The sequence below is a fragment of the Anolis carolinensis genome, chromosome 2 (genome assembly GCF_035594765.1).
Source record: "Anolis carolinensis isolate JA03-04 chromosome 2, rAnoCar3.1.pri, whole genome shotgun sequence".
Taxonomy (NCBI): domain Eukaryota; kingdom Metazoa; phylum Chordata; class Lepidosauria; order Squamata; family Dactyloidae; genus Anolis; species Anolis carolinensis.
The window spans coordinates 257,388,876-257,416,812 of record NC_085842.1 but is presented as its reverse complement, the minus strand read 5'-3'; the positions used below and the strand labels follow the sequence as shown (position 1 = coordinate 257,416,812).

The window sequence follows — 27,937 nt, the reverse complement described above, 5'->3', positions numbered from 1 at the left end:
GGTTCCTAATAGCAACAGAAGCAGCCGCCAAAGCTCCAGCTGGTCCACCCCAGAAGAGGATGTGTGTAAAAGGGAGAGAGCATCTCCCTCATTCGCAGTAGCATTCAAGCCACAGCCCAGGCAGCCAGAGAGGAAGAGAGGATCTGCAACCCAGTGGCTGACTCACAAGCGACGCAAGGAGCAGCATCCAAGGCCAGCCCTGCCAAGTGGATAGAAAAGGAAGAGGGAAGCCAGCTTGTTCAGTGCCTACTAACATCTCTCCCGAAGAAAGGCATTGCCTTGGCTACTATGACAGGCAAAAACTGAAGCAGAGCAATCTGACTTCTTTTTCTCAGGTAAGCCTCTTCTGCATCTTTCCCCATAACCATCTATATTTTACTGATGCACGTTGCATAACAAACAGGATATATGTGGCAACATGGAATGAAGCGCGTGTGGGTTCCATCTATGTATCGGGGCAAGGATGTGAAATATTACAAGATTTGAAATTAAGACATGGGAGGAACCAAAGGGAGAAGAGATTTGGGGATGCAAAGGGATGCTGGTGATGGAGAACTTTATGCCTCAGCATCTTTCATCGTAGGTTTAAGTCTGTCTCATGCTCCTTATATCTTCCATCTGCAAGAGATTAAATGAGAATAAATATTCAAAATCTGTTCAGTTTGAGTTTCATATCCAGAGAGAAAGAAATATATGAGTTAAGAGGATCAGTTGTTAAATAAGTCTATAGCATATTTAGAGTTGGTAAACTTCAGAGATGGGCTCCTTTTTGCATGCTGATTCCCCTGTTTTTACCAGTTCAAATGTTTGTTTTATTTATATATGTGTGTGTATGTATATTCCTCTCTGTCTATACACATACATACATATAGATATGCTATATTAAAACATTCAGTATGGTATGGCATTTTGTATATGGTTTGGCATAAGCATGCAAAACCATGTACAAAATGCCATACCATACTGTTTTGTCATGTAATCATAATGTTAATCTTACATTTTCTTTTATTTGAAATGGGATGTTAATAGATATTGGCATACATGCTCATGAATGCTTCTTCTTTCTCAGGAATTATAAAGGTTTTTCTGCTCTGCAGTTTACAACATAAATTTGTACTGCATACACCAATCCATAGCATAAATCAATACATGTCTTCTCAGTAGGGATTCGCTGTATTCAGTACAGATATGCTTTCCATAAAATTAGGAGAATGATGATGTAGGAATATACAAGCTATTGCATTATATAAGATGCTTAACCAACATGATGTACTAATGTCAAGTTTATAACTTGGTTTAATATAAGAAGAATAAGTCCTACCAGTATTCAACAAAATGTAGGTATACTGGTGTCTTTCCTTATAGCCCTGCTTATGAAAAAGATTTAGCTAGGATCCACATGAGTTATGAATGCAATTGGATTTCTAAATATTTTTTCATGAGAAACTGTGGCCAGTATAATGTGTTGTCGAAGGCTTTCATGGCCGGGATCACAGGGTTGTTGTATGTCTTTCAGGCTGTGTGGCCATGTTCCAGAAGCATTCTCTCCTGACGTTTCGCCCACATCTATGGCAAGCATCCTCAGAGGTGCCCATACCTCACAACCTCTGAGGATGCCTGCCATAGATGTGGGCGAAACGTCAGGAGAGAATGCTTCTGGAACATGGCCACACAGCCCGAAAGACATACAACAACCCTGTGGCCAGTATAGTTGATAAGCTTCATATGCTCTGCTACGTTAAAGTAATATTTTTCTTTAAAACATTATTTGATAACTAAAACACAATCTCTTGTAAGCTTTCCAAGGGTGCTAAGTACTTTTGATTTCTATGACAGTCACTAATATGGATTTTTGTTTTTTATACTATCTAAATGCATGAATCATTTTAAAAAGGCAGGACTTTGGTAAAGGAAGCGGGTTTTTAACTGGAAAAGTCTGTTGTAGTATTTACTTGGTAGCAGCGTCCTTGCTCCCATCTCTCTCTCTCTCCCAGTCTCTCTCACACACACAATCTGTCAAAATTGCATAGCTTAATCAGAACATAATCTGTCCAGGCCTGTAATCTGCTTCTAGCATTAACCTGCTGGGCAGCAAGATGTCTTTTTATGCTCACAGGTAAAATATGACAGTGATGGGAATAAGGTTTTTTGTTTTTTTTTTTTTAAAAAAAGGACACACCTTTCTTGAGATGGGCATATGAATCTCTGTAGAGGAATGCCGCATATCTTGGCCAAATGTTGGACTCTAGTTTACAGTTCTTGCCATGATTCATGTGCTCAGATATGTAACTGTATATTATTGGGTCAGGTGTCATAGATCCATGATAAAATGCTGACCCAGGCATTTGGGTCTGCTTCTGTCCCTGATACTTGCAGTAAAAATTATCGGGTGATAGGTAATGTGGAAATCTTGTACCCAAAATTCTGGAGTGCTGGTATCCATCAAAATTTGTGGCATTGATTTGGTGTAAAGCAATATAGAATCACAGAGTTGGAAGAGATGACAAGGGCCATCCAGCCCAATGCCGTACTGCCATTCAGGAACACATAAAGTACTCCTGACAGATGGCCATCCAACCTCTGCTCAAAAGTCTCCAAAAAAAGGAGATTCCGCCATACTCTGAAGCAGTGTTCCACTGCCAAACAGCTTTTACCGCTAGGAAGTTCTTCATAATGTTTAGGTGGAATCTCTTTTCATGCAGTTTGAATCCATTGCTCTGGCTCTTGATCTTCAGAGCAGCAGAAAACAAGCTTTCCCTCTCCTCAATGTGAAATCCTCTCCGATATTTAAACACAGCTCTCATGTCCCTTCTCAGCCTCCTTTTTTCCAGGCTAAACAGACTTGGGTCTCTTCCACACAGCTGAACACAATCCCACATTATCTGCTTTGTACTGGAATATATGTCAGAGTGGACTCTGATAACCCAGTTCAAAGCAGATATTGTGGGATTTTCTGCTTTGATATTCTGGGTTATATGGCTGTGTAGAAGGGACCCCAGTCACCTATGGTGCTCCTCATAGGGCTTGCTTTCCAAACCATTGATCATTTTGTCCTCCCTTTACTGGACATGTTTTAGCTTGTCAACACCTTATGTTCTGATTATGTCAGCTGGCAATTCCCTGTACCCCACCCCAGCTCTATACATTTCCCAGATTCATGAGCCAAATGAGATGAAATCTGCTTTTCATTAGATAAGGCCCCACTCTATCTTTATTGTTTCCCACCTACACTGATCCAATTGGGGGGGAGGCTCATTCTATCATTTTGGGTGGAGTTATTCACACTCAGAAAATGGGTCATGCTTGCTATTTACAGCTTCATCCCCTCCCAACATGTCAATCAATCTGTCAACCTGAAGTACAAACTTCACGTATCTGATAGTAGACAATGCCTATAAAAGCTCACATTGCAAAAATAAGTCAGGGTCCTCTTTGTTTTTAAAAATCTCAAATGCATTTTATCTATTTAAAAGTGCTCACAGAAAGGTTTTTTTTTTTTTGATAAGTTTCCAGTGCTGGAATCCCATGTATTCCTTTTAACACAGCGTCATAAATATAGCATCCCCTCTCACCCCAGTGTTACAGAAAACTCTGTTTATTTCCATTAATTCTTTTTTTAATGCACAAGGGATGTTAGGACAATAGTTCAGACAGTAGACACACAGAAGGCAGTGTCTAGCAATCATAACAGCTATGTACCTTCCTTTGAGTTTAATGCAACATGCATGGCAGACTTCTTGGAAGCTCCAATGAAGAAAAATGGAGGCTACCTAGCAGAATTGCATCATAGATTGTGCTTGATGTTAAAGACTAGTTCCAGTGGGAAAAGTAGGCATACTACTAATGGTTATATGGTAGCCAATTACAAAATAAATAAAAGATTTTAAAGAAGACACCTGTCTTATATTACATTTGTACAGTAGAGTCTCACTTATCCAACGTTCTGGATTATCCAACGCATTTTTGTAGTCCATGTTTTCAATACATCGTAATATTTTGGTGCTAAATTCATAAATATAGTAATTACTACATAGCATTACTGCATATTGAACTACTTTTTCTGTCAAATTCGTTGTTTAACATGATGTTTTGGTGCTTAATTTGTAAAATCATAACCTAATTTGATGTTTAATAGGCTTTTCCTTAATCCCTCCTTATTATCCAACATATTCGCTTATCCAATGTTCTGCCGGCCCGTTTATGTTGGATAAGTGAGACTCTACTGTATATGGCAATTAATTGGTTCATTTGACTTGGATTTTCTGGTGCAGGTAACTGGCAAGATTTCCCACCCAGTATCATATGTTGTAGTAATAATAATAATAATCATCATCATTTGATGATGATTTGGCGCAGCTTACAAAAGCACTCCAGGGTGCAGCATATAACATAAAACAGTACATAAGTATAAAAACAATAATGCATAAACTTATATCAACAACCACTACCAACACACACAACATTATATAAATAAAATTGTTCAATTTTGAAACACTGAACACCTGTAGTTAAAAACTGGCTGCCATCAATTAGCAAACTAAAGTGCCAGAATGTCAACCTCATATGGACCAATTTCTGCTTAATCGAGGTCAAAGGCCCATTTTAAAATCTATGTTTTTAGGCTGGATAAAAAGGTTTGGAAGGTGTGGGCTAACCTAATCTCTCTTGGGAGGGTATTCCAGAGCTGAGAAGCCACCACCGAGAAGGCCCTCTCTCTCGTCCCCACCAGCCGTGCTTGAGATGGTGGTGAGACTGAGAGAAGGGCCTCCCCGGTAGATGTCAAAGCCCACGCCGTTTCATAGAAAGAGATGCAGTCTCAAGAATAGGTTGGACCCAAAGCGTATAGGGCTTTATAGGTGATAACCTGTACCTTGAATTCAGCCGCTTTAGTAGGGGTGTGGTATGCTCCCTGTAGCTAGCACCAGTTAGCAATCTGGCAGCCAACCTTTGCACTAATTGAAGTTTCCAAACCATCTTCAAATGCAGCCCCACGTAGAGTGCATTACAGTAGTCCATTCTGGAAGTAACTAAGGTATGGACCACCATGACCAAGTCAGGCTTTTTGAGGTACGGTTGCAGCTGACACACAAGTTTTAACTGTGTGACTGCCCTCCTGGCCACTGCTGACACCTGAGCTTCAAGTTTCAACGATGAGTCCAGGAGAACACCCAGATTGCGGACCTGTGCCCTCAGGCGGAGTATAACCCTGTTGAGCACAGCTTGCCACCCTATGCCCCAATCAGCCTTGCGACTAACCAGGAAGACCTCTGACTACATTTGTTTCTGTTTCTTTCTTGGAAACTCTTAAACAACCAGGAACTGTTGAGTCCTAGACAGGGCTATACCACCACTTTGGATTACCTTGATTTGGGCAAGCCTTTTCCAGTATTACAACAGAGCTTTGGGAAACTGTGGTTGATAGAAATTCTGATTGCTAAAAATAGTGAGTAAAAACTGTTGGGTGTTTATCCTAAATGGAGCTACTATTTGATCTTTTTCTTCATTTAAAATAATTTCTCAAAGCTTTTAGATGTATAGTAGGGCCCTCATATCTGTAAGACCAGAACCTGTGGTTTTTATTTATCAACTTCTGACAAATTATGGCCTTTCTAGCCTTTTCAAAGGACCTCCAGCATATCTCTGTGGTATTCATGAGTCAGCGGTCCTTCATTTCAATAGAGTTCTTTGTTATCCATTGTTTCGCTTATTCCTGCGAAGTCCAGGAATATATCCCCTGTAGATATGGGGCTTGTGCTGTATTGCAGAATGAAAACATGTAAACAATTTCCAACATTTTTCCATAAACACACAGGTAGAACAGAATTCAAAGGTGGATCTATGTTTTCTGGTTCCTGGATGAGATGCTTTACAGACAAGCCAAGAAATACAATGCATTAATGAATTATGGGAGAGGAAGGTCAGAATCCATCACTTGAAGTCTTTAAATGGAATCTCTGTCAGCACATTCTTTAAATTCCTTTTGCTAACACAGTAGACATTGAATTAAAGCTCCAGGAAGAGAGTCTATGTCAGAGTGACCAGCAAAGGCTACAGTAAGAGCATCCTTCTTTTCTCCCTCTCCCTCTCTCTCCTTTTAAAAGATGGATGTACCATACAGTAACAGCCTTGGTAAAAGCCCATCAATTTCCAGATTGCATAAGGTTCTTTCCTTAATGCTCAGCAGCTCTGACGAAAAATCAATGCCGGGCAATAATGAGATTCACTGAATTGCATGAATGTTTCTTTGTTTTTCCTCTTCAAAGTGATCTTAAATCTTGCCATTGGAAAGCTGGGATGATTTCAGTGATTAAAAACAATGTTTAATTTTTTAAAACTACAATTCTTCAAAATAACACTTTATGATGAAGTGGAATTAGCAACTGTACTAAATTTCAATGTATCATTTTTAATGCACGCATCTATTTTAACATATATTAAATATTAAGATACTACCATAATTACATTTTTGAAACCATAGTCTCCCATTTTTCAAAAAGGCAACCAGTTCTTTTAATGTTTTATTTTAGTTTGTAATGTTTCATGCTAGTGAAGCTCTTTCAGCAAGGGAGTTATATGTAGTATTTAAAACTGTATTGTTAATGTGAGTGGATCACAGAAAATGACTTTTTAAAGTTCCCAGAGCCTTCCAACCATCATAAGTAGTTATAATGTTTTTAATTGATTATTCTGTGAGTTTAACTTATGCTGTTGGGCTTGTCCCCTTGTGAGCTGCCCCGAGTCCCTTTGGGGAGATGGAAGCAGGATATAAAAATAAAGTTTATTATTGTTATTATTATTATTATTATTAGTAGTAGTAGTACTAGCTAGAGAATTCTGACATTTAGAATACAAAAACAATCTTTTCAAGCTCTTTTTATGTATACAGTGTTCCCTCACTTATCACTGGGGTTAGGTTCCAGGAACACCCGCAATAAGTGAAAATCCGCGAAGTAGGGACACTATATTTATTTTAATATTTATACATTATTTTAGTAGTTATAGACTATTTTAAGTCTTTATCAATCAATCGTGTGTTGATAAATCGCCTCCTTCTTCCGTTGCCACTTGGGCTCCTTTTTTCTCCCTTTGGCTTCTCCTTTTAGAGGTTATTGAAAAACCGCGAAACAGTGAATCCACGAAAAGTGAACCGCGAAGTAGTGAGGGAACACTGTATGTATATAAACTCCATTTCGAGTCAATTGTTATAACATGCTACAGCATGGCCTCCTAGTTCACAGATTTGATATCCATAGTTTCACCTCCTCATGTTCAAAAAATATTATCCCCTGAAAGAGTTGGCACTTTGCAAACCTCCCTAGGGGCCCCAGTGTGGTTTTGTGGTATGCTACTGACTGTATTATGGTCCAAATATAAGGCTCACTATTATCCATAGTTTCATATACAGGCAGTCCCTAAATTACAAACATCTGACTTACAAATGACTCATAGTTAAGAATGGGAGTAAGGCAACAGGAAGTGAAAGAGATTTATCCCTAAAAAGGGACATTCACTACTGACAGAGTTGTCATGGGGAAAAGATGTTTCCACTGAAGCTTTTTCACCAATCCTCATTTCCACAACAAGCCATTTTTTTTCAAAATCCCATTTTCACAGGGACAGAAAGTGAGGTGAAATATATTGAACAGAGGCACCAACAGGAAAATAAACACCACAGGTGTGTTAACCTTCCCTATGCTATCCAAAGAATACACATATATGCATGGCTAGAGTTACACTTAAATGTATCTGTTCCAATTTACATACAAATTCACCTATATTTTTCGTAACTTGGGGACTGGCTTTATTCACAGGAATGGAATGTACCCTTCATGATATTGTATTTAGGTTTCTACCTTTCACTGCAGTTCAAAAGTTCGCTGAAACAAAAACACTGGTGCCACATCCCTAACCTATGATGATGAAATCAAGAATATCAATCCATTATTGTGCCAGCATGAAGTGTAGGGCATTAGTTTTAGAATGGAAGCACGTGGAGCTCTGTTTTACTCACATGAACAATATACATAGGGAAAATGATGGGCTGTGCCCCAGTGCTCTACAGGTCATGCTTCTCTGATATAAAAATATTCTCATCTCTTATCAGGCTACTTCACACCCTTGACCACATCATCTCCAGGCTCCATCTGAGTGCTTCCAAGATTTTGGATCATCCCAATTGTGTGGATGGGTACTCTGTTATGAACGCTGCACCCAAATTGCAAAGGGTGGTTGAGTCATAGGGAGCATTGTGAATGGTGCTAAGAGTACTAAAGAAAGAACAGTTTATAGAAAAAAGGGTGACATATAATCAGATCCACATTCATAAGAACTTAAGAGGAATCATGTTAGATCAGGCCAAAGGCCGATGCAGTTCGCTCATTGTCTATTCAGTGGCCTATGGGAAGCATATAAGATGGACCCAAGTACATCAGCACTTCCCAGTTAAATAGACCCTATTTTATCAATAGCACAACATGCGCTGTAAAATGTACTAGAAGATACTTGTAGTGAAGAAATAAATCCTATTCCATTGAGTAGGATTTACCTCCTGGTAAGTGGATATACAGCCTTAAAAAGTATTTCTTGTACCATTGCATAAGATTAAATACAGTTTTAAAATCGCTTTGATGCTGTATCCCAAATGCTGGTTGGAATAGTTCTTCCTCAGTGATTCAGCCTTAGCTTAGCTGAAATACAATGAATCTGAACAGAGTGTTCTCTGGCTGCTGAGGCCTTCAAAATAGCAGAATTAATGACTGTTCATTGAATGCATGCCAGTCACTTTGTCTAATCAGAAGCAGAGCATTGTGATCAATGAATGATGGGCAAGCTTCCTGGACATTGTTTCCATTTATAAATGAAGTCATCATGTACAGTTCAGCAAAATGCTGGTCTCTGTACTTATAGGGTAAGGCTGCTGCATATTTACTAGACTGTCACACCCTCTGACTGTCCCAGTTTGGCAGAAAAGTCCCGCTTAATCTCTGCTATCCCACTTTTCTAGCTGTTTTTACAATGTCCCACTTTCTCTCTTCACCTCCCACTTTCTCTCTTTGTCCTCAGCTTAGTTTAATTATTACCAAATTCAAAATACAAAGATAATTTGCACTCAAACAGCAGGAGAGAGAGGAGAGGAGGTGAAAGAATCTTGTACTTTCCTATAGTTTTAGGTGAAAACAAACTGCTGAAGCTTCTTCTAGCTTGTTTCTTATTCCTTATTGCCATCTTGACTACACTCTGGTGTTGCTTTTCATCTGTAACCTGTTGGAGGATATAACATGTTTTCAATATACAGAGATCCTAGAAAACCATTTCTTTGGATGATGACTCTTAAGATCCACCTCCACCGGCATCGGGGGTTTTGGGAGTTGTAATAAAAAATGTAACTTTCCTAAACTCTAGATGCATCCTGTAATTTGCAATCTTCTGCAGAAGCATAATCCTGGAAGCCCAGTTCCTTCTTAAAAGCATGTAAAGACCAATGAGCACTGCAGATATGATTTTAATGAAATACCAATCACAGGAAGAACTGAGAAGCAGCTGGGCTGTGGAGAATGGAGCCGAGTGCTAAACCTTCTTCCACAGTTATAGCAAAGATTGCCTCACCCAAGCTGGTATTTGTTTCTCAGTGGTTGTTCTCTCTGTCAACAATAGGCATTTGCTTTGGATTGCAAAAAGACGCTTTGGGAAGCCTGTACTTTGGGTGAAAAACATAACAAATAAGAAAATGGTCTCTTCCCCATTTTCTATGGTGTAACAAGTAGAGTTGAGACATGTAGGGTCTACATTGTTAATTCTATTAATAACCCAGTAATCAACCAATAGATGCATCATGAAAAGGGCATGCATGAGATGAAAACGTTTCAGAATCTCAGCCCAGAATTTTTATGTGAAGAGGAGAGTGAATTGCAGCACACATACCTTGCACATTAGAATCTCCCTGAGGTGTGGCAAACTTTATTCATTTCAATAGTGTGATTTAGCCTGTGGGACATTATGCAATTGTTAGCCAACTGGGAGAAATCCATACCACTCTGTTGCAAATTACCCAGAGATCAGTCCGGATCTACTGTCTGCCCATCCTGTTCAGTTCTATGGCTACTACTTACATAACACAAATATTGCATGCCTGTTGTATTCATGCATTTGTCATCACATGCAGTTTGCTTCTATGAAAGCAGAATTTTCAATTAACTTACTGCAATTGTTGAACTTATTATTCAATGTCCCTCATAATGTGTTGTCTGTGATTCCTTCTACCTCTGAGAACTGCAAGAGTCCATAAGAAAAGCCATTTAAAAGCAATCATGACCCATTGCAGACCTTGAGCAATTACTGTAGCATATTAAGACTCACAAGGTTTCTCAAGAATAGCTTCTACTTTCCTTTGGGCATCTCTGCAAGTTTGTAAGTGCCCCCCCATCTCTCTATATATGAAAGGGCCATGTGTCAAAAATAGGCAGTGGCCCAGCAATGCCAAGTAGAGCTGCAGGATGATATAGCGGTAATGTCTCCTCTCAGCCTTTAGCCTGCAGAAGAGAAGTCTGAGAAAAGACATGATAGCCATTTATAAATATGTGAGGGGCAATCATAGGGAGGATGGAGCAAGCTTGTTTTCTGCTGCTCTGGAAACTAAGACGTGGAACAATGACTTTAAACTACAGGAAAGGAGACTCCACCTGAACATTAGAAGAACTGGGTTGTTGTATGTTTTTTGGGCTGTATGGCCATGTTACAGAAGTATTATCTCCTGACGTTTCGCCCACATCTATGGCAGGCATCCTCAGAAGCTGTGAGGTATGGAGAAAAACTAAGCAAAGAGGTTAATATATATCTTTCACTGACGGTCAGCAAAAGACAAGAGGGATCCTCTCTCCTCTGCAGGAGACAAGAGGGATCCTCTCTCCTCTACCATGCAGCTGTGGACAAGTCTACATAGGGACCACCAAACGCAGCGCCCAAACACGAATCAAAGAACATGAAAGGCACTGCAGACTCACTCAACCAGAGAAATCAGCCATAGCAGAGCACCTGATGAACCAACCTGGACACAGTATATTATTTGAGAACACAGAAATGCTTGACCACTCCAACAACTATCATGTCAGACTACATAGAGAAACCATTGAAATTCACAAGCATGTGGACAACTTCAACAGAAAGGAAGAAACCATGAAAATGAACAAAATCTGGCTACCAGTATTAAAAAAACTCAAAAATCAAAATAGTATATAAAAAGCAACACTCTGAAAACAGGATTTCCAGACATGAATCAATCAAGGGCAGTTAACGACTCTAAACAAAGGATGCCCCAGAGGCAGGAAGAAGACAGCAGATAAGCTTTTCAATGCTAATTTAGGTGATAAACTGCAACAGTCACACTGACCTCTCTCGCCCTGGACTTTCCACAGATATATATTAACCTTTTTGCTTGGTTTTTCTCCATACCTCACAGCCTCTGAGGATGCCTGCCATAGATGTGGGCGAAATGTCAGGAGAGAATACTTCTGGAACATGGCCATACAGCCCGAAAAACATACAACACTGTGATCCCGGCCATGAAAGCCTTCGACAACACATTAGAAGAACTTCCTGACTGTGAGAGCTGTTTGGCAGTGGAACTTTCTGCCCCAGAGTGTAATGGAGGCTCTTTCTTTGGAGGCTTTCAAGCAGAGGCTCGATGGTCATCTGTCGGGGGTGCTTTGAATGCGATTTTCCTGCTTCTTGGCAGGGGGTTGGACAGGATGGCCCACAAGGTCTCTTCCAACTCAATGATTCTATTATTCTATTCTATGATTCTAGGAGGGGCTTGCATCTTTTGTTGCCAGATCTGCAATAGGATAGGAATCATTCAGCCTTCCAGAGGTTGTTGAACTGCCAGCAAGAGTAACAGGCAGTCACAGGAAAGCTGCACAGTTCTCATCTGCAAATAATGACAAAATCTTGGCAGTAGATTGATGATAACAGTGCTTTCTGGGGTATATGGAGCATCTTCATTGAGGATTTGACCTCCCTCCCTCTTTGGTAGAGCTCTCCTCCATTTTACCTTAATGGGCAGCTTTTTACAAAGAGTCTAGATTGCATGGAAGGGAGCTTATGAAAGAAGCTGTGCTGTTCATGAGAAGAGAGCTAGCGATTTTTGTTTGAACAGAAAAAGAACTCAGTGGAGAGTTTTCCTTTCCTTTCAATTAAACCTGGCATCTTATGCTCCACAGCTAAATTTGGTGCGACTTGGCTAAGTCTCTAGGACTGTACTTAAAATGATTTGGAAAACCATTTTTTGCATTATTAATCAGCCTGATTGAAATTCCGCTTGAACATGCAGCTCCTTTACTCGGGAAAACGAAAAAAGGGCAAGAGATGCAGAAGACCAATTCTCATGCACTTACGTCTACTGCTATCAACACAGCAAAAACTAAGTTTTTTTCCTCGTTGCTTTCTAAATCTTCAGGACAGTCAAGTATCAATCTGTAATGCCAAAAAATGTAATGTTCACTTCCCCTGCTCCTCTTGAAGAGTGAGAAGTTCTAGCAGTGCAGCACTTAGGCTGAATTCCCTTTGGAGCAGTGGTTCTCAACCTGCCCCCCCCCCCCCAGATGTTTTTGGCCTACAACTCCCAGAAATCCTAACAGCTGGTAAACTGGCTGGGATATTCATGCTTTTTGGGGGGAAATGGTACCTGCTATGTTGTAGGCTCCTGACTTATCTCCCAAAGAAGATATTTGACAACTCTGGCCAGAGTTTTTCAGATTCCTTCAATCTTTTCTGTCCAACCTTCCAGTGTTACAACACTGGTCTAATTATATAGATGAATTGGGTGTGAGACTGTTATATGTATATTGGTGGCAGATTTTGTAGTGGGCAGATTTGGCAAAAGCAACAGCCCCTCCCCAGCCTGCTTCAAGGCTCAGCCTGATGTACAACACCAAAGAATAGATCTCAAAGAATATCCTCATTTTCCCCCTCACTTGACTATCCTCAGCTTTTTTCACAAACTGATCCAGTTTCAAAGACACCGTTCCCTCCTGCCTAGAAACATGCAATCCTAAGAGGATATCATAATTTCTTGGAAAACAGCCTGCTCAGTAACTGTAATTAAACATTTCATTATAGCAAGGTTCTTCAATCCTCACACTCACTCAGGAGAATGTTACATTATAGTGATTTTAACATTTGTCATTTTTAGCTGATAAAACAGCTCCTTTATCCCTGAGTGTAAGATGGAATGCAAACAATTTAGATATATGACAGCTTAGGTATATGACAACTTAGGTCTTAGGATACATCTACACTGTAGAAATACTAAATACAAATTTGTACATGTTAATTGTACAAACAAAACCACGTAAAACAAACATACAATATTTTGTCAATTAATTGATGGCATCAATTGATTAAAATATTTCTAATGCATTTCAACACCACTTGAACTGCCATGACAGAATGCTATGGAATACTGGGAGTTGTAGTTTTACTAGCTCTTTAACCTCCTGTGCCAAAGAGTGTTGGTGCCTTACCAAACTACAAATCTCAAGATTCTAAAGCATTAAGCCATGGTAGTTCAAGTGGTGTCCAGATGCATTGTTTTTAGAGTGTACACACAGCCCTATACTCCTCACCATATTCTATGTAAGCTACAAATATAAGGGATGTTCATGGGAGACAAAGAGAATGCACATCTTCTTCTCATTGCTTTTTAGATTTAAATTATTTTCAGATTTGTTTTCTTTTGGAATATTTTCATTTGTATTTTGTTAAGCTGAATTTAGTTCATTCATTTTTCAGATTTCAGTACTTATTTTGGCAATGTAACTCCCCACCCCTGTGTGAATCAAAGAAAATGGTGCATGTTAGCATGGAAACTGCTGGTGGAGGGTAAAGGCAAGAGGGGAGGTGAATGCTTGTCAAATGCTAAAAAGTTTTGTGGTCTTAACCACAAAGCAATTTAATGTTTTTATTGGGATGTTGCCCATGGAAAGCTATAGCCCTATATATATTTGAGGGTAAGGATGGAGCAAATATCTTAAAATATTGAAATGATACACGAAAATGGGTTTCCCAAGTGCAAGGCAACAGTGATAAGGAGATCTCAAATGGATTGATAGTTCACATTTCCAATAGATATGAGAACATAGTGCCACCCTTATTTGTTTATATTGCATTAGGAAGTAATTCCAATCAAATGGCTCAATGATACTTTGTATTGATGTTTTCTATCCATTCTGCTTTGGGACTAAAATGTTAATTAATTTGGATTGTCTCTGCCAATTCAAGACAGTTGAAGCCTAACTGAATTCAAGTAAAACTAACATGGGAAGGATAGCTAATCCCCCAGAGAACATAATCGGAACCCCAAATTACCTTTACAGACTAGCAAGCAGGCTCAAAACTAACAAATGAATTTCAACAAGGAGAAATGTAAGATATATATTTTGATAAAAAAATGAAATTCCCTATATAGATCATATCGTGTTTCCCCGAAAATAAGACAGTGTCTTATATTAATTTTTTCTCCCAACGATGTGCTAGGTCTTTTTTTCAGGGGATGTCTTCTTTTTCCATGAAGAAGAATTCACAATTGTTGAACAAAAAATGATCATTTATTATATACTGTACAGTAGTTGTCATCACAAACCAGCATAACCAGACAAACTGTGAATCCTATCAAGAATTTCTTGTTACTATCAATATTTCCATGTACAACACTCTATGGTACGTACATTTACCGATCCTGCATGCTCTAGTGTTCTGTTTGTTGGGCATGCTTTCAAACAAAAACTTTGCTAGGTCTTACTTTTGGAGGAGGCCTTATATTTAGCAATTCAGCAAAATCTCTACTAGGTCTTATTTTCTGGGGATGTCTTATTTTAGGGGAAACAGGGTAGGATGTGTGACACCTGGCTTGAAAACAGTCCATGTGAAAAAGATTTAGGCACCTTAATAGACCACAAGGTGGACAATGAGTCATCAATATGATGGGCAGCAGGCCCGGTTCTTCATTGAGGCCCATGAAGCCGCCACTTCGGGTGCAGCCCTTCCTGGGCGCACTCGAAGCGATGGCAGTGGGTGGTCGCGGTGGGCGGCGGCGGCGACCATTGAGTCGCTTGCTGCGGAACAAGGAAGTATTTTGTATTCTCATGAGATTTTGCGAAATCTCACGAGATCTCACGAGAATACCAATTACTTCCTCATTCTGCAGCGAGTGACCCAATGGTCGCCACCACCGCCGCCGGTGAGTTTGGGGTGGGAGGCACAATTTCGGGGGGGGGGGGGCAGCCCTAGGTTTGCTTACATACTGAGAAAACCTAGGTCCTGTGTGGCAGCTAAAAAAGCCAATGTGATTTAGGCTGCATCAATAGGAGTATAATGTCTAGATCATGGGGAGCAATAATCCCACTCTATTCTGCTTTGGTCAGATCTCATCTGGAATACAATTCAAGAAGGACAAGATGGAACGTGTCCAGAAAAAAGTGAGCAAAATGGTAAAAGGTCTGGAAACTATGGCCTATGAGGAATGTCTTAGGGAGTTGGGTATGTTTAACTTGGATAAGAGAAGATTGAGAGGAGCCATGATAGCTGTTTAAATAGTTGAAAGGATGTCACATTGAGGAAGGGGCAGGCTTGTTTTCTGGTGCTCTAGAAATTAGTAGAACCTCATGACATTTTCCACTGGAATCGCCAAGTAATGGGGTGAATCTGGCGGTACCTGGAGGAGAGCATGGAGAACCCTTTGCCCCTTGTCCTGTATCACGGCTCAGGCCCTGCTTATTTTAATGACCGCATCTCCCCTTACAAACCAGCACAGCCATCTGCTGGGGAGGCCCTTTTCTCACTCCCACCAACATCACAAACCTGGCTGGTGGGGACGAGGGAGAGGGCCTTCTCGGTAGTGGCTCCCCAACTTTGGAACATCCTTCCCAAAGAGATCAGAGGAGCCCCTACACTGTCCTCTTTCTGCAGGGACCTGAAAACTTGGTGGTTCCAGAGGGTTTTTGAGCAGGATTAATCTCAGGCCCCTCTGGTTGTTAGCAAGGACCCTGCTCTGCACTTTATCCATTTCCTTGCCCTATGCTACTCCATTGCACTAGTTTTGCCTAGCACTTTATAATTGGTTATGCCAACCCTTAAGCCCTGGCATAATTTTTTTTGCCCCGTTGATGGAGCATATTGTAACTGGATTTTAATTTTTGTGATTGTTTTGAATTGTATGTTCTTGTTTTATGTTTATTGTTTTTACTATGTTTAATTTGTTGTATGGTTTCCTTTTGGCAATTGCATATTTTGCCATGTTGGAAACTGCCCTGAGTATCATCATCATCATCATCATTTGACTTACCCCCTAACCCCACCTCATGAGGGGAAGCATCCACTGCCCATTTCCCCCTTATTGTTGCTCATGCAACACAGGAAGCCTCCTGTGTTGTCAACACTCAGCATGCACCGGTTCCTCTCCTTTTGGACCATGGCACCCTGCCGGAAATTGTTGTATGTCGTGGGATGGGAGCCGGTGAGCTCCGTGGGGCAAATGGAGAGGAACCGGTGTATGTTGCCAATTTTGGTCATTGTGATGAGATTGTTGGACATAGAGCAATGGATTCAAATTGCAGAGATTCCACCTAAACATTCGGAAGAACTTCCTCAGAGTAAGAGTTGTTTGACAGTGTAATATGGTACCTCAGTGTGGTAAAGTCTCCTTCTTTGGAGATGTTTAAGCAGAGGCTGGATGGCCATCTGTCAGGAATAATAATAATAATAATAATAATAATAATAATAATAATAATAACAACAACAACTTTATTTTTATACCCCGCCCCATCTCCCCGAAGGGACTCGGGGCGGCTTACATGGGCCCTGGCCCGATAAAACAAACAAATAACAGTAACAAAGCAATAAAACAATTATCCCAATAAAAAACATCAACATCAATTAAAAAAATCATTAAAATCAACAAGCAGGATACAGTATTAAAAACAGGAGACTATGTCGTAGATCCCAGGGAAAGTGCAGAGTGTTACTAAATGGGGAAAGGAAATTTCACAGTTGAATGGACAATAAAGTGCGGTATAAAATGGCAAGACAACAACAATGGGACTATTATGGAATGGACAGATAGATCAATCCAGCAACCATTAAACATTGAAGGCCTTTTGGAAGAGCCAGGTTTTTAAGCTCTTCCGGAAGGAGAGGAGGGTAGGGGCCTGCCTGATCTCTCTAGGTAGAGAGTCAAAGGAATGCTTTGACTCTATGTTCCTGCACGGCAGATGGGTTGGACTGGATGCCTCTTGTGGTCTCTTTCACCTCTATGATTCTAGTATTCTAATTATAGAATGTGAGCCTGTGCAGTCAGCTGTGGGTTTCAGTTCCTTCCATTTATTTGCCTGTGCCCACCCCATTACGCATGCACATGAGGACATGGATAAAAAAACAAAACAAAATATACTTGGGCTGAAATCCTGTTGATGTCAGTGGCTGTGACAGTGGTAGGGGAAAAATACAATGGGCAGAGTAGCTTGGGAGGGAGAATAATGTACTTAAGGAAGAGACTATTCAGAGATCGCAAGCTGTATTTCTCTTATGTATACCTTGAGTATATGAGCCTGAAAACAGTGCTACCACTAATGTAGGACAACATCATTCTGGTTGCATTGTGGTGGTATCTATTTTTGCATGGTGTTTCCTTAATGTGATCATTTTAATACAATATTTCCTCAATTCTAAGATGTCATATTTCAGGACCACCACCATAAACAGCAAAAATACACAAAATATACCTGCAATTCTAAGATGCATCCCATTTTTAGAGATGTTTATATGGGGGGGGGGGTGCACCTAGAATAGAAGAAATGCAATAGTATAACAGTACATGCATGGCACTATGCTTATAATCATATCAAATTTGTTGTGGTGTTTAATCAATGCGCACTAGTGCACTCCAGTGTTTTCTCATATTAGAATCGGTAATGCAGAACTGGGGAAAGAAACAAATGGCACTTAAAACTGCAGCAAAATACACATTCCCAGTATATTGTCTAGAAAAAGAACAAGTGAAAATTATCCTGAAAAATACTGCCTTTGTAATGCATTCCCTCTATAACAGAAAAAAAGCCAGGTAACTCAGGACACCAAAATATAATGAAACAATTCAAAAGCATTTTTGATGACACAGTTTCTGAAATCCTGTTACAATCAGAGCCACCCATATCCCTTTTCCATTCCATGGATGAAAAGCTCTTATGTAAAATAAGATTAATTACATATAGTGGTTTGCCTAAGAGAAAAAAGCCCAGTGTAGCATGGCAAAACCCTTCAGTTAAAAGACATTTGTGTATTTCAGAAATATGAAGCTATGTTTTCTGTAAAAAAGATGTCACAAAATATATTAGATCATATTTGAAAGTAGGATAATCACGCTTCAGATCTGTACACATTTGCTCAGAGTGAACTGACCTGAATTCATAAGGGATCCTTTTCTAGGGACAGGACTAAAAGGAAACAATGCATATATAATCACAGACACACACAGCATACAACTATCTACACATTGCAATAAACCAAGTTATATACACGTTGAGTATCCCATATCCAAAATGCTTGGGACCAGAAGGATTTGGGAAGTTGGCTTTTTCAGATTTTGTAGTACCTGTATTCGCATATACGTATGTACATAATCTTGGAGATGGCATCCAAGTCTAAACATGAAATTCATTTATGTTTCAAATATACGTTATACACATCAATTAAAAGTAACTTTATCTATATTTTAAATAATTGTGTACATTTAACAAAGTATGTCCGCAACAAACTGTCAGAAAGCAAAATTTGATCACTATCTCAGCCACTTTAGAGAATTTGTGTATTTTGGATTTTGGAATTCCAGATGAGAGATTTTTAACTTGCATTAGAAATACACATCAGTGAATTTTTTTTCTTTCTAGATTTGTCTGGTTTTACAAAATTTACTTTCAAGGGTACAGATGTTATTATCTTAGTAAATGGGATTCCCATAAAGATGTACATACAAATTAGTTTTTGTAAATGATATGTTTCCCTATGGTAATAGTTATTAGAGGTACTATACACAGCCATAGCATTTCAGTGAATCAGGTATATTCAGTTAATAAAAAGTATTTCTTCAAATGATTTTTTAAAAATGGGCGTGGGAGGAGAGATGAGAGAACAAGATGCATATAGAAGAAATATTTCCCGATAATGCTTTATGCCCAGTGGAACTCTGCTTTGCTCATTTTCTCTGAGCCAGAGTGAGACGTGGGTGAAGAAGCTGACTGGATATGTGAAGAGGAGTAGCTCCTGAGTGATTTTTTTAAAATCAGCCCCCTGATGCCAATCCTTGACATCAGCAAACCCTGACTTGTCCTAAAAAAAATCTGACATTTTCTGCTAGGAAACCATTTTGTGGAGAGAAGGGGGCTGTGCATGGCAAAAGAAATACATGCAGCAGTAGCACAGATTTTTGCAGAGGCTCTGTGGTTATTACCTTATATTACTAAATGAATTCAAGCCTCCAGGGCCAGATAAACTACATCCAAGGTAATGAATGAACTAGCATAAGTGATTTCAGAACCACAGGCAATAATCTTTGAGAGTTCTTGGAGAACAGAAGAGGTCCCAGCAGACTGGAGAAGGGCAAATCTTGTCCCTATCTTCAACAAGGGGGAAAAAGAGGACCCAAACAATTACCATCCAGTTAGCCTGACATCAATAGCAGGGAAGATTCTGGAACAGATCAATAAGGAGGCAGTCTGCAATCACTTAGAAAGGAATGCTGTGATCACTAAAAGACCAACTTAAGCATTCCAAAGAAATTAGTTTTTCTTTGTGGTTTGGCCAACAATAAGCTCTTTTATTGGAAGATATCATCCGGAGTTTCGAGGTGCGGTGTCATCTGTATGCAGATGATGTCCAGCTCTGTCACTCCTTTCCACCTGTCACTAAGGAGGCTGTCCAGGTCTTGAACCGGTGCTTGGCCACTGTGTTGGACTAGATGAGGGCGAACAAATTGAAATTGAATCCAGACAAGACAGAGATCCTCGCGGTCAGTCGTAAGGCCGAACAGGGTATAGGGTTACAGCCTGTGTTGGACGGGGTCACACACCCCCTGAAGATGCAGGTTCGCAGCTTGGGAGTTCTCCTGAACTCATCACTGAGCCTGGAACCCCAGGTTTTGGCGGTGGCCAGAGGAGTATTTGCACAATTAAAACTTGTGCACCAGCTGCGCCTGTACCTTGGGAAGTCTGACTTGGCCATGGTGGTCCATGCTCTGGTTACATCCCAAATAGATTACTGCAACGCGTTCTACGTGGGCTGCCTTTGAAGACTGTTTGGAAGCTTCAATTGGTCCAACGGGCGGCAGCCAGGTTGGTCACCGGATCGGCGTACAGGGAGCACACAACCTCCCTGCTACGCCATCTCCACTGGCTGCCAGTCTGCTACTGAGCACAATTCAAAGTGCTGGCTTTAACCTACAAAGCCCTAAACAGTACTGGCCCAGCTTACCTGTCTGAACATATTTTCCCCTATGAACCACCTCGTAGATTAAGATCATCTGGGGAGGCCCTGCTCTCAGTCCCACCTGCTTTGCAGGCACGGCTGGCGGGACAAAGACAGGCCCTTCTCGGTGTTGGCCCCTCAGCTGTGGAACTCCCTCCCCAGGATCAGCACCCTCCTTTTTGGCCTTCAGAAGGAAAGTGAGGACCTGGCTCTGAGATCAAACTTTTGGATAACTATGCAGTACAAGAATGGATGTCTAAAATGTATAATGACCTTGGAATGGTTTTAGACCATGATTTTTTGGTTGGCGTGATTTTTAACTGTTGTAATGTTTGAATTTTTATGTCTAAAATTTTTAAATATTTAATATTTTAAGCTTTGATTTTATATGTGTTTTAGGGCATCGAATTGTGCCATGTGTAAGCCACCTTGAGTCCCCTTTGGGGTGAGAAAGGCAGGGTATAAATGGGGCAAATAAATACATTTTATTTCTCGTTGGTTCTGGAATCAAACAATCAGTGTTTGATACCACTATACAGATCTGCTTTGGAAAGGAGTGTGGCAATCTCCCATATAAAATCCAGATTATCTGATTTGTACTGGATTGTATGACAGTGTAGACTCATATAATCCAGTTCAAAGTAGATAATGTGGATTATCTCATTTGATAATCTGGATTATGTGGCAGTGTAGAAGGGGCCTGAGATGAAGCTGGCTTTATCATTGCTAGCACGGAAGTGATAAAATAATACACTATATTTGTCTAATTTTTCAGACTTGGAATTTCTTTGGAGCCATCTCTCCATGTAATAGTTAATGCTCATATTTTATCTCCATAGGTTTTCTTCCCTTGTTGATCATCACATACCTTGAAAATCATGCCTGAACAAAGCAATGATTACAGGGTGGTGGTATTTGGAGCAGGAGGAGTTGGCAAGAGTTCACTGGTCCTGAGGTTTGTGAAAGGAACATTCAGAGACAGTTACATCCCAACAATTGAAGACACATACAGGCAGGTGATCAGCTGTGATAAGAGCATATGTACTTTGCAGATTACTGACACAACAGGCAGCCATCAATTCCCTGCCATGCAGCGTTTATCTATTTCCAAAGGACACGCTTTCATTTTGGTCTATTCTGTCACAAGCCGGCAGTCCTTGGAGGAACTCAAACCTATCTATGAACAGATATGTCAGATTAAAGGGGATATAGACAGCATTCCCATCATGCTGGTGGGAAATAAGAATGATGAGGACCACAACCGAGAGGTGCAGACACCTGATGGAGAAGCCATGGCCAAGAAGTGGAAGTGTGCCTTTATGGAGACCTCTGCAAAGACAAATCACAATGTGAAGGAGTTGTTCCAAGAGCTACTGAACCTGGAGAAACGTCGGACTGTAAGTTTACAGATCGATGGCAAAAAAAGTAAGCAGCAGAAAAGAAAAGAGAAGCTGAAAGGCAAGTGTGTCGTCATGTGAAGGCAGAAATCTTGGAGCATCATCAAGACTTTCTCCTGACTGTACAGGTTTTATGCCTATATATCGCATAGTATGTGAGACTATTTTATCATTGGCTATTTGGAAAGGAATATAGTACAACCAAACACAGTGGAGTAAATGTACTGTACTATGTACGATCAAAAAGTCATCCTTTTATAAATTAGCCATTCATAACAAGAGTAGTTCCAAAGAACCAGAGATACTTAATTTCAGTGTCCTAGGAAATAAGGCATCCATAATTAAGAATTTCCACCAGCATCACTATCACAATATAAGGAAAAGGAGTTAGTTCTTTAAAGATTTATGCTAATGCTATCTGTAGAATTACAAAAATGCTTCAAAGATGTGCATAGATACACTTCCAAATGTATGAATGTACTGTATATACACATGCATAAGTTTAGAAATTTTATCCAAAAATTGGCACCATAGAACTGGGCTGATTTATTTAGCTGTCAATGTAAGTTATAGCTCCCCGACTTTTGTAAGTTCTTTGGCATCATTTTCCTTTTCTCCATCTTTTGCATCTTTTGTTACATGCCCCTAAGTTTTACCCTTGACTTATTTACAGGTCATGTCAAGATCCATAGTTTTGGCACCTGGACCTGCCCTTGACTTATACATGAGGTTGATATACATACGAGTACATATACTAAGTATGTGTATGTGTAGACACACATATATCAACATACGTATAGACACATATATTTGGAAGTGTCTCTAAATTTAGGGTTAAGGTAAAATGATATTGCTAAAATGCAAAATTCTGTATCTCCTAAAATGCAGGTGAACAACCCTTGGTCTGTGTGATGTATCTCTCACTTTTGTGGTTCATTGAGCATCCCAGAAGAGTTTGTCTATACCCACGGGTATGGACCAGTCTTCACTCCCTAGTCCCCATTAACATGTGGCTCCAATTGTTTATTCTTGTCCACAACATACATCATAGTCACTTTGTTTGTTTTTTATTTATCCCCTTATTTTTTCCCTATCTTTCTCCCAAAATAGGCCCTCTATCCAAGACCCTCCATTTACAAATATCTCATTTCAAACATTACACATTAATAGTCCAAGATAATGAGAAAAAGATTAGGATGGTGGATACACTAGGGACCTCAACATACAGATAAGACTCCCTCTGTTTCACTGGCAATCGCCATCAAAACTGCAGGCTCACAGGGTGCCTTTTTCACCCATCATAGGTGGGGAACAGGACAAGACTCACACTGGCACCCTGTCCCCATCAAACAGGAGGAAGGTTGTCAATGAGAATTGCTGCATTGCCCTTTCCCCCATCAGATGGCAAAAAGGAGAGAGGAATGCCAGTTACCTCTCTGTCGTTGGCGAAGAAACATCTTGTCATGCTTCCTTGCCACTTCAGGGATTAATGGGGTGGGGCCAGGGGCAAATGACCCCTGTGTGATGAGATGGTAGAAGAGAAACTTACTTTTTTTTTCAAAGGGTACACTCTGCAAGGCAAACTTCTACAGTACTTAACATGCTAGTGATATATTTTGATTTCTGTCTTACAACACTCATGACAATCTATTACCTAAAGGATTTAAAGTTTACATGAATATTTGCAGAACTGCTGTTAGTAATGGTAAGACAACATTATTTACTATGAATAACCATCCATTGGGGATAGAGTTTGGCATTTTTGGGTCCTCATTTAGCATCCAGACTAAATTCCAGGCTGATTCACTTCTTCATAGACAAGAAACCACCAGTCATCAGGGATTTCAGTACTACATACTTTATTGAAACCACTTCCACACTTTATATAGGTTATGCATAATTGATGCCTTCCCCAGATGAAGGAACCAGTCAAATACACCTATTTGAGTCTTCATCCCACTTCCCAAAAATGATTTCAATTCCCAAAGCTAGAAATTATTTCATTTTCTATTTTTCCTCTGGATCACAATGCACTGAGAATGCTGTTAGAAAAGGACATTTTCTATTTCTATGCTCTTCCTGAGCATAAGGAAGGTATTCGTATAGTTTTATATGAAGTCAGTTCTCTTTCTGACTGGCAGAAAATGCATCCACTTTAGCAGGACAATTATTCAATATGTAACCACATAATTGGTTTGTTCCATTTGGAAGGCGATGCTTCAACCTAGGAAAGGTTTTTTTTTTTATCTTTTCCACTTAGGAATCTATTCAGAAAACTGGCACACCAAATGACAGAAAGTGATGCTTCAACCCATTTGGAAACTAGGCCAAGATTTTGCACTGAAGAATAACTCCATCAGTGCAGTTTTATGTTCCCTGCCCTCATCAGCTGCTGCCAAGGGCCAGAAAGAGCTGGAGAGGCAGAAAGAGGAGGTGATATAGGTCATGAAGAAGCAGTTGGTCTCAGTTTGTGGAGAAATGAAACAAGGGTGCTTTCGTGGATGCAGTACATTTTCCTTCTCCTTCAAGCAGTCGTGTCTTCATTGCATGAATGGCCTCCCATTGCTTCCCTTTCCCACTGTTAAACAGCAGCAGCAGTTTTGGGACACAGTACCAGAGCAAGAGAATAAACTCCAGTACCCTGTCCAAAAAGAGACACACATATATGCATGCATGTGATAGCAGGTGCCTTGGATCAAATTGTGAAAAGGGTCAGAAATTCAAGGATATTCCGTTTGGCTCCCTGGGGTCTTCAGCCATCCGTGCTCCCTGCTATCCCTTCCCCCTTACCTATTTATTTGAGTAGTATGGAATCCAATTGGGCCAGCTTCTACACACCTATGGACAGAGCCAGCCCTAGGTATTTTTCAAGTGTAGGCGAACAGAATTTTGGCACCCCCCCCCTCCAAACCAATCACTGAAAAATAAAAGCGTTGGATAAGCAAAAATGTTTGATAATAAGGAGGGATTAAGGAAAAGCCGATTAAACATCAAATTACATTAAGATTTTACAAATTAAGCACTAAAATATCATGTTTTACAACAAATCAACAGAAAAAGCAGTTCAATACCTTACAGAGGCAGGCCGCAGGAGACAGGAGTTGCTTCGATGGCGCCACCAATAAGATGGCGCCACAGGCAAATGCCTAGTTGGCCTGGTGGTTGAACCGCCTCTGCCTATGGAACTATTATTTTCACAATATTTCCTCCGTATCCCAAACCATACATGCACATGATAGCCACATCAAGAGCTGGCCAGATGGACAAAACCTCATGCTAAAGGTTACTACTCTGTGGTGTTCATGATCACTTTTTTAAATAGTTAGACTTGGAGTATAGCTAGTTTCAAGAAACTAGCTATACTCCAAGTCTCTCACTACTTAAAAGAGTGATCATGATTTTCTGTTGCCTATTGCTGGTTAAGCAAGGTACCCATCTTAAATTTTGAGAATATCTTTTATATCATTAGGTATAGTTTTATTCTTCTTGATTTGGCTCCCTTCACCATGACTATCTTGGACAGGAGCATGTGGGAAAGGGTTTCACACCAACCTACTCATACTTGGAGTAGAGTCACTAACTTCAATGGCATTTAAATTAGTCAAGAGTAAATCAAGTCTCAATGGGTTTGCTCACTTTGAATACAGCTAAATGTTTTTGTCTAGTGGCAGTACATTCACATTAATGCTAAAGCACCAAGGATCAATGGGTGACCTCTGCAGTACAGAGGGAGTGTAGTACAGTAAAGTGAGACCTTGGTTTTCACTGGAATTTGGTCCTAGGACACCCCCTCCCCCCCAAAAAAAATTCATGGATGGCCAAGTCCCATTATATACTATGGAATAATCAAATGGTGTCCCTATATAAAACGGCAAAATCAAGATTAGCTTTGGTGCATTAAACATATTTTCAAGCTGTGGATGGTTGAATCTGTAGATATAGTAGGTCAGCTATTTAGTAGTTCTAAAATAGAATAGCAGACAGCAGAAGAAGGAGGAGCTTTAGCAATGTGACACAAGGTGTTTCTGGATGTATGGAGGGGGCTTGGTTAAAGATCCCTGCGTGGCAACTGTGATGTATTTATTTCTCTACTACATTTATATCCCGCCCTTCTCACCCCAAAAGGGGGACTCACAGAAAGGCAGCAATTTGATGCCATAAATATACATACATACAGTAAAAAAAATAAACATATACTGTACATTAAAGCCAAAAAACAACAGCAATATTAAGACAATAATTAAAATCAAGCCATCTAGAGTCAAATCCAAGGCCATTCCATTAGTCATTCTACATTTTCATGATGTTGCAAGGGTGCTCTGTTCTCATCATCAGAACATCAGAGGGTTTGTAACTGTGAGCTGTACCACAAAATATCCTTGTTCCAGAAGAACTACCAGTAAATCTTTATGAAAATACTTCAGAACATTTTTACCTGGATAGGTCATAGGCTGAATGGGGGTGGGGGTGGGGTGGACTTCATCCTTCTCTCTTACTCAAGCCACTCTGCAATTTTCTCTCTTACAAATATGCATCATCTCCCAAGAGAAAGCTGGTACAAATCCTTCTTAACTTCATTGCAGCTTATATAATGGGAAGAAAGGTTCAGTTTGCCTTATCCTGAAATGCTCTCAGTGATTGCAGTCCTAATCCATTTGTAGCAATCCGAAGAATCAAATTCAAACATTGAGCTGATCTATTTCAAACTAGTTTCAGATAATTTTGCATGTAAAGACCTGTCCTGTAAGTCATGGGAGGTGGGGCTGGTCTGATATTATGCTGTTGTTCCATGTACAACCCCCTTTTTGTCATAATATAATAAGCCATGGTTAATGTTTCATGTCCTTGCATTTTATCAGTGCAGGGCTTGTAGACAAGCAATATTTATTCCTGGGCCAGTAATTTTAAGGAGGATACATTTTATAATATAGCCTTCTGTTGTCCTTGTAATTTATAATAGGTTTTGCATATATATGTGTTTATCAAAATATTTGTTCTGCTTTGCTATTACTGATACAAGTTTTTTTAAATTATATATATATAGAAAAGAGAGAAAGGGAAGGAAATCTTGGGGAAAATAATTATACAGCTTTATTATATTTTGTGGTTTATTTCTAAGTGCAATAGTAATAGACATGAATTGTTTAAAAATGTATGTACACAAAAGGATGACCTGTTCAAAAATTTCAAAGAATTTTAGCATCGTGGCAACATTAAATTGATAAGTATGCTGCTCACAAAGCATGAATTTTCTATACATGAGCAAACTCTTAAGATATATGTTTAGTGTAATTTATTGTTGCAGTTTCATTATCTAGTTATCATGTAATTCATGTATAAGTTTAATGTGATATTCTGTATATAAGATATGGAAAATAAACATTTTAAATTACAAATATTATCATTTTCTTTTGATTGCTGGAGCATCTGGTATAGCTGGAGATGCAGCTATCTAAAGAAGTAAGTGTTCCCATATCACACAATGCCCTTTTGTTGAGATGTACTTTTCTCTGCACCTCAATGTCGTAGGCCTTCATCACTAAGGACAGGTAAAGTGTATTGCTTTGCCTGGCTTCATAGAGAAATGAGAGGCATAGTGGGGTGAATCCGTTACCATGCTCACAGCTCCTTCTCGGTGATGCTTCCCCCCATCATATGATGGAAGCATTGCCCCCCAGGCAAGATCCTGTGCTGGCTCCATAGGAAGCCGCCTATGTTGTGGAAAAAGTTGTCTTGTGCTCCATCCATTAGACAGGGTCAAAACATCCTAGGATGCTAAATTCCCCCACATAATTCCCTCCATTTGGAAGTACCAGTGCCCCATTAATTGGCTGGGGGGCATTGTTCTATCTCTTTGCACAGCCATTTCACAAAGGCATCCTGTCCCATGAAGGATCAGTTTCATCACAACCACAGCACAATGTCCACTTGTGCAATGGCCCAGATAACACAGCTATGACAGAGCTCCCCAGCTGGGAATATGACCATTCCACAACACTGCAGTGAAAAGACAGGAAAGCTTGGAGAAGATA

The 27,937-nt window shown here is 39.9% G+C and overlaps 1 protein-coding gene across 1 annotated transcript; it reads left to right on the top strand.

Annotated features, from left to right (window-relative positions):
• diras2 (DIRAS family GTPase 2) lies at window positions 1-27,301 on the top strand. Its single transcript, XM_003216418.3, has 2 exons — window positions 1-335; window positions 21,348-27,301. The coding sequence occupies exon 2, from the start codon at window positions 21,387-21,389 to the stop codon at window positions 21,984-21,986; it is 600 nt and encodes a 199-aa protein (XP_003216466.1). The 5' UTR covers window positions 1-335; window positions 21,348-21,386; the 3' UTR covers window positions 21,987-27,301.
• Window positions 27,302-27,937: the final 636 nt, after the last annotated feature.

Coding starts and splice junctions, on each gene's coding strand:
- diras2 (XM_003216418.3), top strand. CDS start 21,387: ATGCCTGAACAAAGCAATGATTACAGGGTGGTGGTATTTGGAGCAGGA.